Source organism: Mustela nigripes, chromosome 13, assembly GCF_022355385.1.
Source record: "Mustela nigripes isolate SB6536 chromosome 13, MUSNIG.SB6536, whole genome shotgun sequence".
Taxonomy (NCBI): Eukaryota; Metazoa; Chordata; class Mammalia; order Carnivora; family Mustelidae; genus Mustela; species Mustela nigripes.
In genome coordinates this window covers 105,475,511-105,491,918 of record NC_081569.1, presented here as the reverse complement: position 1 = coordinate 105,491,918, position 16,408 = coordinate 105,475,511, and the positions used below count along the sequence as shown (strand labels likewise).

Here is a 16,408-nt window from a genome sequence, read left to right as displayed (position 1 = left end):
TTATACATCTTAATTTCCGCTTCTCCCTTCTTTTCTTGGTAAGTTAACTTCCTCCAAGAGTTTGTCAGGATAAAGTGGAGAGTTTAATAGGCAAACAAGAAAGGGAGTGTTTAAGAAGCTCCTGTTGTATTAGACAAGGAAAATTAAACAAGGATGTTTGGGAGATGCAAACATAGTAACTCTGCCTGGGGACAGGTTAAAATGCTTCTTTAGTTAGAAAGCCGAACCTGTAATCAAGGCACCTAAGTTTAAGGTAAGACAGGGTCCAAGAAAGGGCATTTCTTGTTGAGCTCATAAACCATTTCGGCCCAACAACAAGAGCTAGGGTCTTGAACTCTTCTTCGTACTTGATCAGCAGGTGCATTTCATCCCAGTACTTCTGTGCAAATATTTTTCTGCTAAAATTTCTGAACTCTCAGAAAGTTTTTTGTAGGAAGAAACTTCATTAAGCCTCTGGTGGGGATTAGAGGATATGCAGCTCTCCAGCCAGTTTGCAAGTGGGAACAACTTGTGCTCATTCATTCCATTGAAGTAGGGGAAGGCGAAAACAGACGAGACCTGTCTCTTCCTAACACCTGCTTGCTTGCAAACTCAGTAACTGACTTTCTCCTGGTTTGAGAGCTTAGTTCATTAAGAGGATCTGAGTTTCCTGGAACTGAGGCCAGAAGTTGTTCTTTAGGGGCGCCTGGGTGGCTCTGGCCATGATCTCAGGGTCCTGGGATCGAGCTCCACATCAGCTCTCTGCTGGCGGGGAGCCTGCTTCTTCCTCTCTCTCTGCCTGCCTCTTTGCCTACTTGAGATCCCTCTTTCTCTGTCAAATAAATAAATAAAATCTTAAAAAATTTTTTTTTTTCCTTTACTCTTCTGAGGGGAGAGTATGGCCATTAAGGCTAAGGGCTTTGGAGTCAAACTTGAGTTTGCATCTAGACTCTCAGTTATGGGCTCTGTGACCTTGAACATATGATACACTCTCAAAAGTCAGATTTCTCCACTGTGAAATGGAAGTCATCATAAGATTACAGTAATCAACTTAGATAATGAATGTAAAGCATTAATCTCATCAAACTTATCCCACACATTAAGATGCAGGCCTGGAAGTCATTGGACAAAGTCTGGGTAACTTCCTGGCACTAGAGCCAAGGTAAGTATAGCTCCCTCTGTTCTCTGCCTTATATTCATTTTTCCCCTTCCTCCTTTCCATTTGGTACATATCTGGTCTTCATTACCATTACTAACATTTCATAAACCTCTCTTCTTATGTGCTTCCTACCTAGAGTGTGTGAAGGAAGAGAGACACCTTTCGTATGTCTGTCTACCTCATGCCTACCAGTTTTACAAATCTTTACTCTCATCCCAGGATTTAAATATTGGCACAGAAGTAAAAATGACATAAGGGACTTTGAAACCGTTAATTAAATGAGTGGATTTTTTGCAAAATATTTATATATGTACAAGTGTATGTTCTATGAAAACATTCTCAAACCTACATTATAGGCCTGTTATATTTATTCCTTTCATAAAAATTTATTGAATTTTTTGTCCTGTTCTATATAAATTCCTTCTTTCTCTCATGAGAGAGGCAAAGATGGAATATCAAGAGGAGTTTGTCCTCAAGAAGCAATAAATGTATACCTAAGTGAGAATACTATCAATTAGGAAATACATTCAGAAGAGATTCATATAAGTACTATAGGAATTCAGGTATCATTTTTAGCTGTGCGGGCATTTGTGCAGGCTGGACCAAAAAATAAGAGATCTTCATTTTCTAATCTTTTTTCTTTTTTAGAACAATCATTGCAAAGTGACTATTTTAAATGCAACGAAGAAGCTAGGACCTTTCTTAAGGACATTGCTATCGCCGTTAAGAAATTGGTATGGTATTATCTATAAGAACTATTTTTTTTCAATCTTTCACTTATTTCTTCATCAACTTTTAATTTAGCACCAAGTCTATTCAAGATACTTGAGTAGCTGAATAGGGAAAATATCCCAAGTGAAGAAAATGTTTATCTCAATTCACAAGCATTTGCACAGGTGTTGATCAGCTGGGGAGTGCTGCCTGATTTTCCATGAAGAACCCTGAGTTAAGGACCTATGCTGTGGATGGGGGGGGAGGTGTTTGCATTGCAACCTGCTTAGGAGAGCAATACTGGTGATGGCATTGCTCCATGAAGGGGCGGGCCACATAGGCAAATTCTTGACCCCAATATAGAAGCCATGTATGGTCCCTATTCACTCAGTTCTCCATAAGCAATTTCTTACATAACTGCTGAGAGATGACTTGGTACCTGTTCCACTGAGGTACAGTACTGGTCAGTGAAAACAAACCAACTCTTTGTTATGCTCACTGGGTCCCATCAAAGAAATAGTTAAAGAATTTCTTTTTGAAGCATCAGGTGTGTCTATATGGTCCTGGGTGATATTTACAATGCTTCCCTAGCAGGGTCAGGAGGGTGACGTCTCTTCATCTGATTTAAAAATATTGAAGAATCAACTGCATATCAAGTATCTAAAAATGTAGACACGTGCCTCTAAAGGAGTTTGAGTCTAAAGGCTGCTGAGAAAAGTTCATCTCCTTGATATTTTTCCCGTGATTATATGTACATGAGTATGTAGACTACAGCGTTACGCTCTATAGTCCAGGTAAAGCCTGGGAGCTGCTGTGTGTGATGCCACTGTGGCCCCGTGGAAACCTGCTTCTGCTTTGTTCTTTGGGTTTTATTTTCCTCCTGGGTTTGAAGGGGTCAAGATATTTAGTGTGGCTTACTGAAGTATCTAGTATGTCTCCATGTAATATATGAGCTGTGAAATCTCTTAGCGATAAATCCCTCCATCTTATAAAGCAATTAATTTTCACCATTCTGAAAGCACAGCATATTTACCCTGGGGGGAAAAAGTTTTTTAAATAGACCAGTCAAAGGTGGAAAGTAAAAACCACCATACTCTCAGCACCCTAAAATAATCATAATTCACTCTTTAATGAATGTCTTTTCTACTTCCAGGAAATAGGCAATGCCTGTATTGAAATCTTTTTTTTTTTTTAAGATTTATTTATTTACTTGACAGAGAGAGATTACAAGTAGGCAGAGAGGCAGGCAGAGAGAGAGAGGAGGAAGCAGGCTCCCCGCCGAGCAGAGAGCCCGATGCGGGACTCGATCCCAGGACCCTGAGATCATGACCTGAGCCGAAGGCAGCGGCTTAACCCACTGAGCCACCCAGGCGCCCTGTATTGAAATCTTTTTAATAGAAAAGTGATCATGTTATGTATACAATGAAGTAATCTGCTTTTTATGACTCATAAAATATAATGGCATTTTCGCAGGTCAAAAAAGAACTATAGCCATCACAACCAATTATTTAAGAGAAGATTACCTTTTTTTTTTTTTTAAGATTTATTTAGTTATTTATTTGATAGGCAGAGATTACAAGTAGGTAGAGAGGCAGGCAGGGGGCAGGGGGGTGGGGAGCGGGGAAGAAGGCTCCCCACTGAGCAGAGAGCCTGCTTCGGGGGCTCGATCCCAGGACCCTAGGATCATGACCCGAGCTGAAGGCAGAGGCTTTAACCCACTGAGCCACCCAGGTGCCCCATGTACCTATTTTTTTTCCACTAACAGATTTTTTGGATGGATTTCCTTTTTTAAAATAAGCCTCACCAAAAAAACAAAGCATAAAAATCCCCACCAGACTATTAGTTTGGATTTATGGGTATGTATAAAAAAATATTGTTCTTTTTATACCTAAACATTTTTATAGGCATTTTCCATCTTTTAATTAATCAGCTTTTTTCCTCAGCATTACCCTTGTTTTTGGAGTCTCTCCTTTTAAGTTGAAATTGCATACAAGAAACAGAAGAAAAGATAATTTCTGAGAGGAAATCAGCAGAGATTAAAAGATGTCTTATTTTAATAACTGATTATAGAAGAGTGATTTTTCACACTTTCTATTCCAAATAAAAATACGAGCAGAAGGTGTTGAACAGAAATCAAAGCTTGATCTCTAAAAATATTTATAATAGGGCATTGCTTAGGAAATCAATTTTATTAGTTTACTGCCTTAACTTTTTAAATATATAATTCAAATTTTCAGGAAGAAATGAGAAAAGCCACAATCGATCTCCTGGAAATTGAAAGCATGGAACTCAGCAGACTATACTTTCTACTGGAAACTCTTCCTACTAGCATTGGCCGAGAATTGGAAGGTACTTTTAAGGTTATCAACCATAGAAATTTAGTTTATCTTACAAGAAAATAGAGCCTACTACTTGTAGGAAGACACATTTAATAGTTAGGTCATGTCAAAATGTAGCTAGAAAGCGTGCATGCACAACACAGAGATCCATATTAATTTCCCCTTACATTTTAAGTGGAAATGATATATATAAAACTTGAATTTATGTAATTTAGTATCTAGATAGACTAACGATATATAGATCAGCCCATTCCAAATTGGTATTTATTCAATTAAATTAGGCAGCTTGACTCACCTAAACCATTATTCTACTTTCTCTTTATAAATTTCAGAACTATAGTTGCCTCATATAAGTGAGGTGTCATATGATACTTATCCTTTTGTGACTGGCTAATTCCACTTGGCAGGTCTTCAAGATTCATCCATGTTATAGCATGTGTCAGAATTTTCCTTCATTTTAAGGCTGAACAATATGCCATTGTATGTGTATATGGTTTTTGGTGTATCTCTTCATCCACTGACAGACCCCTGGGTTGTTTTCACCTTTCAACTATTGTGAACAAAGCTGTTAGAAACATGGTGATGCAAATATATGCTTGAGCCTCAGCTCCCCATCCTTTTGGGCATATATACAGAAGGAAATTGCTGGATCATATGGTCATATCGTACTTTTACTTTAAGTGTTGAGAATCTGCCATACTGCTTTCCCTGGTGGCTGCAGTAATTTACATTCCCACTGCAGTGCCCAGGGATCCCAGTTTCTTCACATTCTTGTCAACCTTTGTTCTTTTCTGTTCCTTTTGTTTTTTTAGATACAGCCATTCCAATGGGTATGAATTGGTATCATGGTTTTGATTTGCATTTCCCTAATGACTAGTGATATTAAGCATTTTTTCATGTGCTTATTTTGAAATCGGCTTATCTTCTTTGGAGAAATACCTATTCAGGTCCTTTGTTCATCTTTTAAGTAGGTTATTTGGTTGTTATTGAGTTGTGGGGATTCTTCCTCATGGACTCTAATGTTAATCCTGTATCAGATGATTTGCAAATATTTGACTCATTCCATGGTTTGCCTTTTCACCTGATATTGACTATCAATGTACAAAAGTTTTAAATTTTTAAAAAGATGTTGTTTATTCATTTAAGAGGGAGAGGGAGAAACAGACCTCCCTGCTGAACAGAGAGCCCAAAGTGAGGCTCAATCCCAGGACCCCGAGAACATGACCTGAGCTGAAGGCAGACACTCAATCCATTGAGCCACCCCTGCACTCCCAAAAGTTTTAAATTTATGAAGTCTTTAAGTTTTAAATTTAAATTGATGTAGTCCATTTTATCTGTATTTTCTTTTATTGCCTGTGCTTTTGGTGTCCTATCCAAGAAATCATTGCTAAATCCAGTGTCTTTAAGATTTCCTCCTATGTTTTCTTCTAAGAGTTTTATAGTTTTAGCTCTGGCATTTAGGTTTTTGATTTGTTTCTGATTACATTTGGTATTTGGTGTAGGGTAAGAGTTCAGTTTCATTTCCCCTGCTGTCCGGACTGTTGGCCGAGGCTCACAGCTCAGGTCCTCTACAGGAAAGCCTACAAAAGCTTGACACTGCCCTTGGTCCCTTGTCTCCTCAGGTGCATCCCACGTTGCATCCCACGGTGAAGAATAGAAAGGGTTGCCTCCCTTGCTCAATGGAGAACAACTCCCAAGTGTCCACACAGCTCCAAAGCTTACTGCCATTTAACCTCCCCCTACCCCACCCAGGGGTCTAAATTAAAAACAAACAAAAGCAACAACAACAAATCACTTTTTAAGTCAATGTTTCACTTGTCCATTTATTGCTTTGCAGCTCCAAATCTACCTTCCTTTACTGTTAGGAGAGCTGGGCCTGTCCTTAACCCCTTTACCAGCCAGCACCATGTCGAGCTTTGTCAAGAGAGGGCACTGGAAGGGTACTGGAGGGAAAAGGGGGTCTCCTTCTGGCCCCAGAGTGCTCAGCTTGGCCAGTGCTTGCGCTAATTGTCAGGCTCCCATAAAGCCTGGCAGCTTTCCTCCATCCCCCAACCCCCACCAAAGCAGGTTCCACCATTCCCCACCCCAGGGCAGCTTCCTCCAGGACTTCCCACCTCCCCCCACACCTTAACCTGCAACTTCCTCCAGGCCCCCTGTGGCAGCTTCATGGTGGATTGCTACCAGTGAGGCACCACTGTAAGCAGCTTTCCTAGCACTCTTCAGATGGCCTTGCAGTGAGATCTGAAGTGTGGCAACTCCCTGTGGACAGGACCCCTTGATTCCCCCGGAAGGCAGATTTCCATAAGTTCTGCTAGCTCAGCATCTCATGAATTTATTTGCCATCCTGTGAGCCACAGCCCTCTCCAATGAGGCCTGGATCTCAGGGCTGGAGGGGCTGTTTCCTCAAACTCTTCTCAGCCCTGAATCCCTTAGAGTTCTCTTCTCTCTCTTACTGTCCAATCCCTCATTACTCTAGTCGTCTCTTAGGCTTACTAATTCTCTATATTAAAATTTTCCTGTTCAATTTATAAGATTTCTATCTCCCAATTAGACATATAAAACAAGATGCATGGTGTTAGTGTAGTGTGCCAGGGAAAATACATAAACTCTATATACAGGAAAAAAAAAAAAAAAAAAGACTTGGAAGAATCTGTGCTGAAGGCAGAATTAAAACTCTTTGTCTTAGTTTTATCATCAGGAAAAATATTTAGAAGGAAAAGCGCATACTAGCATACTAGCTAAAGCGGTTCTTGATACCTACTGAATACCTAACCACATAAATTAAACTGGTCTTGCATTAAAAAACTTTGCTACTCAAAGTGTGATTCTTGGGTCAGAAGCCTTAGCAGCACCTAAAGGCTTTTTATAAAATGCAGAATCTCTAGATTCTACTATATCAGAACTACTATATCAGAATTTGTATTTTGTATTTTGGGGCACCTGGGTGGCTCAGTCAGTTAAGCATCTAACTCTTGGTTTCAGTTCAGGTCATGATCTTGGGGTCATGGGTTCGAGCCCCATGTCGGGCTCCATGTGGAGTCTGCTGCTCCCTACCCCTCCGCTTCTCCCCTCGCTCATGCACACTCTTGTACGCTCTCTCTAAAATAGATAAATGAATTCTTGAAAAGGATCTGTATTTCAATAATATCCCCAGGTGATATTTATGCATATTTGAGACATCAAAGTTTGGAAAGTACAGCTACAACAAGTGAACTTAACAAGTAGCCTTGGAGAAATCACTTAGCTCTGTCAGATGGCACTACCAGCTTGTTTCTAGAGAATTTTTGGTGTAGAAATGGGTAGTCAGTACCTTCTAAACATTGGTGTGAAAAAATACATTTCTCCATCTATCGCGCACTGTGGTAGACCTTTGCAGGCTTACGTGATTACACTGATGTGTTATTTGTTGAGGAATAGTTAGTTCTTTAACATGCCAAGTTCCCCAGAAAACAGAGCGGGGGACTTTTGCACTGTTATTTGGGAGCACAACCCAAGGGGGAGGCGGGCAGGCAGCATAAGGAGACCAAAGCAGGAGGAGGGAGAGCGGATATGGGGTGTAACCAGGTACTGAATGACGCTGAAAGCAAGTCCCTAAGCACGGGAACACGCTCCAAGACACACTGTTCCGTCTTCTTCTGTCCCTCATGGGCCCACTGTTTGCCCACCTCCCACACTTTGGGTTACACGTATACCAGTGTGTGTGTTTAAAGAAGTCCCATGGCAGAGGGGACAAGGAGGTCCTGGACAGCAGGTGAGAAGTGCGAAGAATAAGCAGGAATGACGTGCTGCCAGGCCACACCAATGTGATGTCATTGAGAGCCCATCAAAACCTGGTCCCCACAGCAGCAGCGGGAGTAGGAGAAAGAACTGATCAGTGAGATTGAAGCGGTCCAAAGGGGTAAGAGGTCCCTGCCGCAAGGACATAGTTAAAAGAGTATTTCAAAGAAAGACCTGTCTTTTTTCATGATTTGGAAATTCAGTATCAAGTGTGCCATTTCTCAAGTAATTTTCTGCTTCCTTTTAAGAATGTGTCAGAGACGCACGCAGATTAAATCTTTTTGAGATAAATCAAATAAAGACGGACATTAACAGGATGGGTGATGACATACAGTCTCTGAAGATGAGAATACTTGATCTGAAAAGAATTAATGATGCTTTAGGGTATGTTTTTTTGTTTGTTTGTTTTGCTTTGTTTTTTTAATTCAGTACTGGCGGGAGTTGGGATCTGTGGCTGGAGTCTGAACATTGTCTTAAGGGGCCTGTCCTCTGGTCTGAGCCAAGTAGGAGGTAGATATCACCGAGAGCAGATGACTCTGGCTGATGAGGGGGGCGTGATGGCCACACAGAGCTGGGAGGAGAGCATAAACTCTTCAAGCCCTGCAGTCCGAAGACCTGTAAAGTTTCAGAGGCCAACCAGCTTCTCAGCAGCTCCTACTGTGTGTGAATCACATGCCCCCTCCAAAGGGAGAGGCACACAGTGGTTTCGGTTTCCACTTTACTAAAGTTAAGTTTACAAACCTCTGCCACTAAAGCAAGAGATCTGGCTGGGTGTAGTAAATACAGTATCAAACCAGACACATTGTAGCTAGTTTAGTTTCTTAAAGATATTTAGCCATAAACTGCTGGAGATCTGAGGATGGGTTTGGTTCCCAGCAGAGAATTAATTACAGACTTGATCCGTAATTGAACGAGATGATATATAACCGCTTGTAGCTCAGATTCTGAGACCTGTTAGTTTCTTTCCTTTATTCCTGAGCTGTGTCACCAGGACTTTACCCCATGCGCCTCCTTTCCTCCATCTGTAAAATGAGGATTGCAAGCTTGAATTTATGCAGCTCCCGGAGGAAGAGACATATTCTGAAAGGAAAACCAACAAAACCCGAAGAAGGACTTGCATTGTGTGCAAATCTGTAAGGCTAACACATAGATATCAGAATGTCAGTTTGTCAGAGGAAGAAATGTTGAAAGAGCCCCCATGAAAGAAAGAAAACTTCTTGGGAAGCTGAAGTGATCAGGAGGTTGCTGGGTGCCCGTGCCATCAACGGGTCAGGTATTAGGTGGAGACCTTGAGGCCCAGGGATACCTTTCCCCAGTTAGGGCCTCAGAACCCCCGTTCTGGGGGATGCTCCTTAAAAAAGAAAGCTCTTGATCACCTAAGCTTGAGAACTCTAACCCCTCATAGGGATTCACAATGTGGATTCACTAGCCACAATTGTCAGAGACAGCTGGGTGAACTAGCTTTTGATTCCTAAACTGATAAAAGGAAGATAATATCCAGGCTGGCCAGCACCAGCACCCCTGTACAGACCAGCAGTTCTCAAACTTGAGGATACATCAGAATCACTTGGAGTGATTCTTAAAACCCAAACTACTAGAACTTTCCCTGGCACCCCAAATTTCCAATTGAGTAGGTGTAGGATGTGGGAGTAAGAATGTGCATTTCTGATGAGTGGCCAGGTGATACTAACACCGCTTGTCCTGACCACACTTGGAGAGTCCCTGTTCTAGAGAAATCTTTATGGAAAGGTGAATGCCAGGCATAAGGTGGGCTGTTTGATGAGCTACTGTCACCCAGCTACAATGTCATTGCATCCATTTTTCAAAGAAAACTTTCCGCCAAGAAGCAAACACTCTCTGACAGGTTGTCCTCTCCTGGACAGTCCCCCCGAAAAGGCAAGTTCTTTGCATAGGTTTTCCTTAGGTCCTGTGTTCAGTGTCTGAGTTCTCTCTTCTCAACCCATCTCAATACACCTAGTCAGGTTTTTTTGTTTTGTGGGTTTTTTTTTTTTTTTAACTAGTTTTGCTTAGTTGCACTGAGGCTGCTCAATCCTTAGGTTGACTCATTCTTAGAAGGCTTCCTCTACTAGACCCACAAGGCACCCATTACCCAGCCTCTCTAGCCTGGACTTTTTTTTTTTTTTAATTTTATTTATTTATTTGACAGAGATAGATCACAAGTAGGCAGAGAGGCAGGCAGAAAGAAAGAGAGAGAGAGAGGAAAGCAGGCTCTCTGCTCAGCAGAGAGCCCTATGCGGGACTCGATCCCAGGACCCTGGGATCATGACCTGAGCCGAAGGCAGCGGCTTAACCCACTCAGCCACCCAGGCACCCCTAGCCTGGGCTTTTAACTGCATTTCCATGGTACAGCTGACTTCTAGAAAATAAACTTAACCAACAACCTGTTTCCATTTTCCTGAGGCTTCACACACAATCCCCCTGAACAACTGAAGTCTTTAGAGAAAGGAAAAAAGGTCTTAATGTTGTAGAAGTTTTTAAAAAAGGAAAAATCTAGAAATGGTGCCAGTTGTCTGTCCTTCCCATCTTGCATTGTTAGCCCTGGGTAGATGTTTCTCTCCATCGTAAGGTCTTCCTTAGATGGATGTGGCTAGCAACAGAGAGGTGAAGTTAATGTCTTGTCTTGAACTCAGATTTGGCTGCAGCTGGGAGAGGATAAGAGAGTTCAGGTTAGGTTTCAAGCATCTTCTGAACAGTGAAGACAGATTCTACACACTCCTCCCTTGACTCCTGTCCACCAGAGGAGGGCTAGAGCACTGGCAGGGATGGATTGATTGCATGTTTCAGGATAAGGTAGTTAGAGCAATGCAACCTATCAGTCCATTTGTTTGGTCACATTCCACTCAACTTCTTGAAACTGTTTTTGAATCCTTGCATACTTTAGACCAATACATCCCATAGTTACTATCAAGAATGGGCTGGGTGGGGTAAGGCAGGACCACATAAAACTTTTGTAGCAATGAACAGTTGCAAGAGTGACATTCATCTTGTGTTTCCTTCTCAACCGAGTTTAAGAGATCACAGAAACCTCTGAAGTAAGTATTTCTTACAGTTTCCCTATTTATGGTGTTCATCTCCACAAACAGACTTTAAATTCCTTTCCTAAAAACCAAACTTTACATTCCATGAGCCATCCTTTTCTCCTAGTAAAGAGCAAGTGTTGCTGGCGAAGAAGCATGAAGAGCTAGTGATGGCGCTCAACCACACGATGGAAGAAAAAGCCTCTACGACTGTTTACATCAATGAGACCTACACCCAAATACACTTGAAGAGAAAAGAAATTGAATTGCAAAAACAACATCTCAAACAAATAGAGGAACAATTGGAAAAAGAGAAGGAGGAATTTTTGAAAAGAAAACAAAAATTGAATGAAGAGGTAAGTGGCATGATTCATTAAAAAAAAAAAAAAAAAAACAGAATTGTATAGAATCTCAGGCAGGAAATTCTCAAGGCTAACAAGCGTTCCATGCAGTACTTCCTATGACCAGTGGGATGGGAATAGGTCAGAGACACAAGCACCCTGGAGCCTCTTAGAGTACACACTGGTCATGTCTTAGCATCTCAGGTCATGGGAAAGAATAGGGAGTGATGGGATTTGTAATATTGGGGTAGCCCTTTGCTCATAGGCAGCCTTACAGTGACAAGGACCTTGTGTTTGTGGTATCTCGTTGCCTCTGACTATTCTGAGACCATGTCTCTATGGACAAGACCAGGGAGTTCTGCCCTGCCAAGCCTTCAGCTGCAACTAAATGCACTGGAACAGAGCAATCTGCAGAAGACATAGGCAGAGCCAAGGGCTGCAACATAAAAGACTATTTCGAGACTAGCAATTTGGGGAAAGTGGATGGGAATGACTACCACATCTTGGTGTCTGCTAGGATATGTTAATCAAAATTCACCGTCAGAGTGGCTTGTGATGGTTCCGCTTTGCTGTGCTTCTGTTACCCCAGGAGAGGCAGGGCTGTCTGCATGGGAGGTGTTCCCAGCCGACTTCCTTCTTCCCCATGTGTGGCAGTCTAGCTCATGATGAGAACTGCAGCTGGGTCCCTGCTGCTGCCCTCTCTGAGATGGGCATGACCATCATGCAGGAAAATTGGCTAGGGCTCACAACCTGGGTAGCGCCCACCAATGTTCCCTGAAGGCACGTGATAGGCTAGGGTAACAGCCTGTTAATTTCCTTTACTTCCTATGAGAAAGGAAAAATCTATTACAGCTATCTGAGTCTTCAAATTTGTAAGCTCTCCCCTAATACAAAATAATTTGCCAACACGATGTCTATGACCGCAAGACCTTGGGAAAAGTCTTTGGCTGAAGAATGAACACAGAATTCTGATTTTCAACAAAATGTATTAATCCCCAAATTCCATTCCTACGCAACAGTGCCCTGGTGCTGAGCTAATTGGCCATGATCATGTTCATTCTTAAGACACTTTGGGTGCAACAGCTTTGACAGCAAGCCACCCAAATGTATGCTTTCATAATTCTTGGGTACAGAGCTGAATATGCTTTCTCAGGCTTTATTACTCATTTAGTTACGTTGTTCTTGATCATTTTACCAGACAAATGCATTGATGTGTTTGATTTGGGTCTGACAAGTAATCACAATATGTTCGATCTTGGTAGAATGGTAAGAAGTTGTCCAAGACTGTGAGCTGCCCAGTCTTCAGTGATTTTTACTCTGTTTTTAGTCTGCTTTTCTTTCCCATTAAAAAAGGGGGGGATTTAGATTTCCAGATCATTCATCATTTTTTTTCTTTGATTTTCCTGATCTTATTAGCACACTGTAAATCTAGTGGCCATTGCTATGATGTTTTACTAGTAGATTGCTTTTAGAATTTGCTATTAAAGATCATTGTTTTATTGCTCTTATGAATTTACTATTTCAACATTTATAATTATAGTTTATTCCTTATAGTTCACTATTTTTCCTGTGATGTTGCAAAACAAGCAAACCCTTTTTGGGGAGATGGGGTGTGTTTCTGTTGTTGTTGACGGATGAACAATGGTATACTTAGACTGAGTCTGAATTAGATTAACAAAATGAAAACATTCCCTAAACTTTGTTCTCAAGTGTTTTGAATGGTTTATCATTTTTATCACTACAGATCGAGAGATGCAGAAAATCCTGTGAATTTAAGAGAGTGGAGACTTATAAAAAGAGGAAAGAATTGGATACATTAAAACTTCAAGAGTCAAAAATGAAAGAAAGAGTTACGACCAGCACAGTGGTAAGAAATAATAAGCTATGTTTTTTTCAAGCCTGTCCAGGGCACCTAGATATACACTGTGTTAAATATAACCAATAGCAGGTACTTTTTTTTAAGGGAGTTAATTTTAACTCATCTTCACGCCATTCCAAGAGGATGTTTTTGACATGTTAACATTTTCTGACATTTTCTTTAAAGTGTTGTAATGCAACTGTGCTTTCTTCTTCGGGATTATGGTCCGAGGAAGGAAGTTTGGAATGCCTTAGGTTCAAATTGCATTTGACGGACCAAAATATTTTAAAAATGAATTTTTAAAAAGATTTTATTTATTTATTTGAGAGAGAGAAGAGAGAGAGGACAAGTGGGGGTGAGGGACAAAGACAGAGGCAGAAGTAGACTCCCCACTGAGCAGGAAGCCTGATGTGGGACTCAATCCCAGGACCCTGGGATCATGACCTGAGCTGAGGGCAGACACTTAACTGACTGAGCCACCCAGGCATCCTAAAAATGAATTTTTTAAAATGCACTCAGAACTGACCAAATACATACAGAACCATATGTCACATCTCTGTGAAATTGCTTTATTGTACATCCCCAAATGAATAACCACAGGCAAATTCCTCACTTCTGCATGTACGATAATAAAACAGTTTAGTCTCTTCATATACATTGGCCACAGAAGCATTGATATGAAAAGGAGACTATTTGTCTGAGTTAGAACATTCTTCGGTGTTTTGCTCTTCTATTTTTTCAAATTGATAGCATTCATTGAAAGCCAGCACTCCTAAATATTTCATGGCCATTATCTTTATTTTAAAGAAAATGGAAGCTTATGAAGGTGATTTAATGGGGGAAGTAAGTGATAATATCCCTTCTGTGTTAATTAAAACAGAACCGCCTACCAATCCTCTATCACAATGAGTTGAATTAATGAGTCTTTGGCGTATTCTGTCTGTACTGAGAGCTACTGGCAAAACTATATGGGGCCACAGCCATCACATTTCTTTCTTTTTTTTTTTTTTTAAGATTTATTTATTTATTTATTTGACAGAGAGAAATCACAAGTAGATGAAGAGGCAGGCAGAGAGAGAGAGAGAGAGGGAAGCAGGCTCCCTGCCGAGCAGAGAGCCCAATGCGGGACTCGATCCCAGGACCCTGAGATCATGACCTGAGCTGAAGGCAGCAGCTTAACCCACTGAGCCACCCAGGCGCCCAGCCATCACATTTCTTACCAGAAACACCATACTTCTTATCAGAATACTCAGTTAATTCCATTATACTTTTTATAGGGTGGTTCTGATTGTCTTAGTTACAGCGTGTCTATTATGATATCCAATTTATAGAACATAAATAGAATAAAAATTTCTTCCCAATATCTGCCTTTGAAAATATTTTTATTTGCTTTTTAATAGTAGATAGAGAAGCATGAGCGAGGCGAGGCTCAAAGAACGCAAGGGTTACACCACATAGACTTCATCTGCAGGCCCAAGCTCCTGTCTCTGGTTTGGGCCTCATAAATCTTAAGGAACTCCACCCACCCAGCTTGGGAAGACACAGTATATATTCCTTAACCTGTACTCCAAAGATCTCTAGGACCATTCTGTAAGGCTGGAAGGTGACAAGGATGAACTCAGCTCCAGTGTCCTCTCCACCTCCCCCAAGCTAACCTGCCCACCCTGACCAACCTTACCAATGGAGAACAGCATTTCAAACACAAACTTGACTATCACAGAGACCTGGGGTTTAAATCTGTAATTTTACCAACCTGAAGTTTCCTCACATGTAAAATGGGGTAATAACATTGCCTACTTCAAAGGGCTGGAGCTCAAATGAGGTCCTGCCAATAAGGCTGTTAGCTGAGTGTTTTATATTTGGTCAGGGTGGGTGTTCGGGTTGTTACCCACTGAGATCAGAAAACCCATTTTGGCTCTGGATTGAGACAGCAAGGAACCTCAGGTTAACCTTCATGGGCTGCCCGTGGTTTCAACAACTCTGTAGCTCAGTCACGCTGAGGTGATGTTGCCAGAAAAGGCCAATTGTGTGTGATTCTCAAGATGGCTCCCACGTCCAGGGCAGGGAGGACAGAGGGCAAGGTGGGCCCGATGTGGGACTTCACGGGTCCTCAGCATACAGCCCCTGATCCTTTAAACATTGTGCTCATGTTGAGAGTGGTTATAGGATGACAGACCCTTGTCGACTCTGAAACTAGTTATGACCCAGTAGTGGAGGCATGTGGATACATTAGAGGAAGAAATGATGAAGTCCCAGAACCTAAGTCAGGTTCGGTGGGGTGAGGAGGTTCGGAGCCGACGACTAAAGAAAGAATTCTCAAGACGTCGTTGGTGCAAAATGGCGGTTTATTAAAGCACGGGGACAGAGCCCGTGGGCAGGAAGAGCTGCTGCCCCGGGTTGTGAGGAGTGGTTGGTTATATACACAGGAGTTGGGTAGGTGAGGACAAAGGGGTGTCCAGAAGGGCTATTGGGGCAAAGAATACTATCAGGATATTGAAGGCTTAGTTGCTATCAAGTAAAGACAATTGGAAGTCTGGTGGAATGTTACATTCCTGCCATCAAGCATCCTTGTTAATGAGATTTAGGTTTAGAAGAAATTTAACTTTATTTACTTTTCCTTCTACCTCCACCTCCTTCGGTTTTTATGGAGGGGAGGGTGACATTAGGCTTGAGGAACTGAGTTCTGTGTCTTTGGAAATTGGGCTATTGATAAGGTAACTTCTTTGTTGTAATCTCAAGGACATTTGCAAACCAAGGGAGACTCCTGACTTGCAGGATTGCGATCTCAGCAAGTTAACTATTTATCATTTTATGGCAGTCAGGGGTGCCTGAGGAATGCTACACATATGGAGGGGAGCGGATGAGGGGGGGTGCAAGGCGCCAGCTCTTGCTTTGTCCTCAGCCAGCCTCCTGCTCCCTCATCAGAAACAGCTGGTGGGGAGCTTTCGGCCACCTGTCTCACCTGCTAAGAATGGGAGCCCCTCTGTGCTCCCCCACGGGTGTTTCTGAGTCCACACTGATGGTCAGGGTGAGATGGCATTTACCCAATCGGCCTGTGGACACTGCACACTGGGGAGTAGGGGAACTTGTCTGATCAGCTCTCTCTCCCCTCCATTCTCCTCTACAGCTGAAATGCAGACCAAGGCTCTATAGATGTTTGCCTCCCCTTTTTCATTTTCCTTTTTTTTTTTTTTTTTTTTTTTTTT

General features: G+C 41.8%; 1 protein-coding gene across 1 annotated transcript in view; it reads left to right on the top strand.

Annotated features, from left to right (window-relative positions):
* The window catches only part of CCDC175 (coiled-coil domain containing 175), a 68,670-nt gene that overhangs the window by 465 nt on the left and 51,797 nt on the right, over positions 1 to 16,408 (top strand). The window contains exons 2-6 of the mRNA XM_059373316.1: positions 1,787 to 1,872; positions 4,087 to 4,198; positions 8,214 to 8,349; positions 11,131 to 11,359; positions 13,089 to 13,211. Coding sequence (XP_059229299.1) covers positions 1,787 to 1,872; positions 4,087 to 4,198; positions 8,214 to 8,349; positions 11,131 to 11,359; positions 13,089 to 13,211 — 686 coding nt within the window. The remainder of the gene's footprint in view (positions 1 to 1,786; positions 1,873 to 4,086; positions 4,199 to 8,213; positions 8,350 to 11,130; positions 11,360 to 13,088; positions 13,212 to 16,408) is intronic.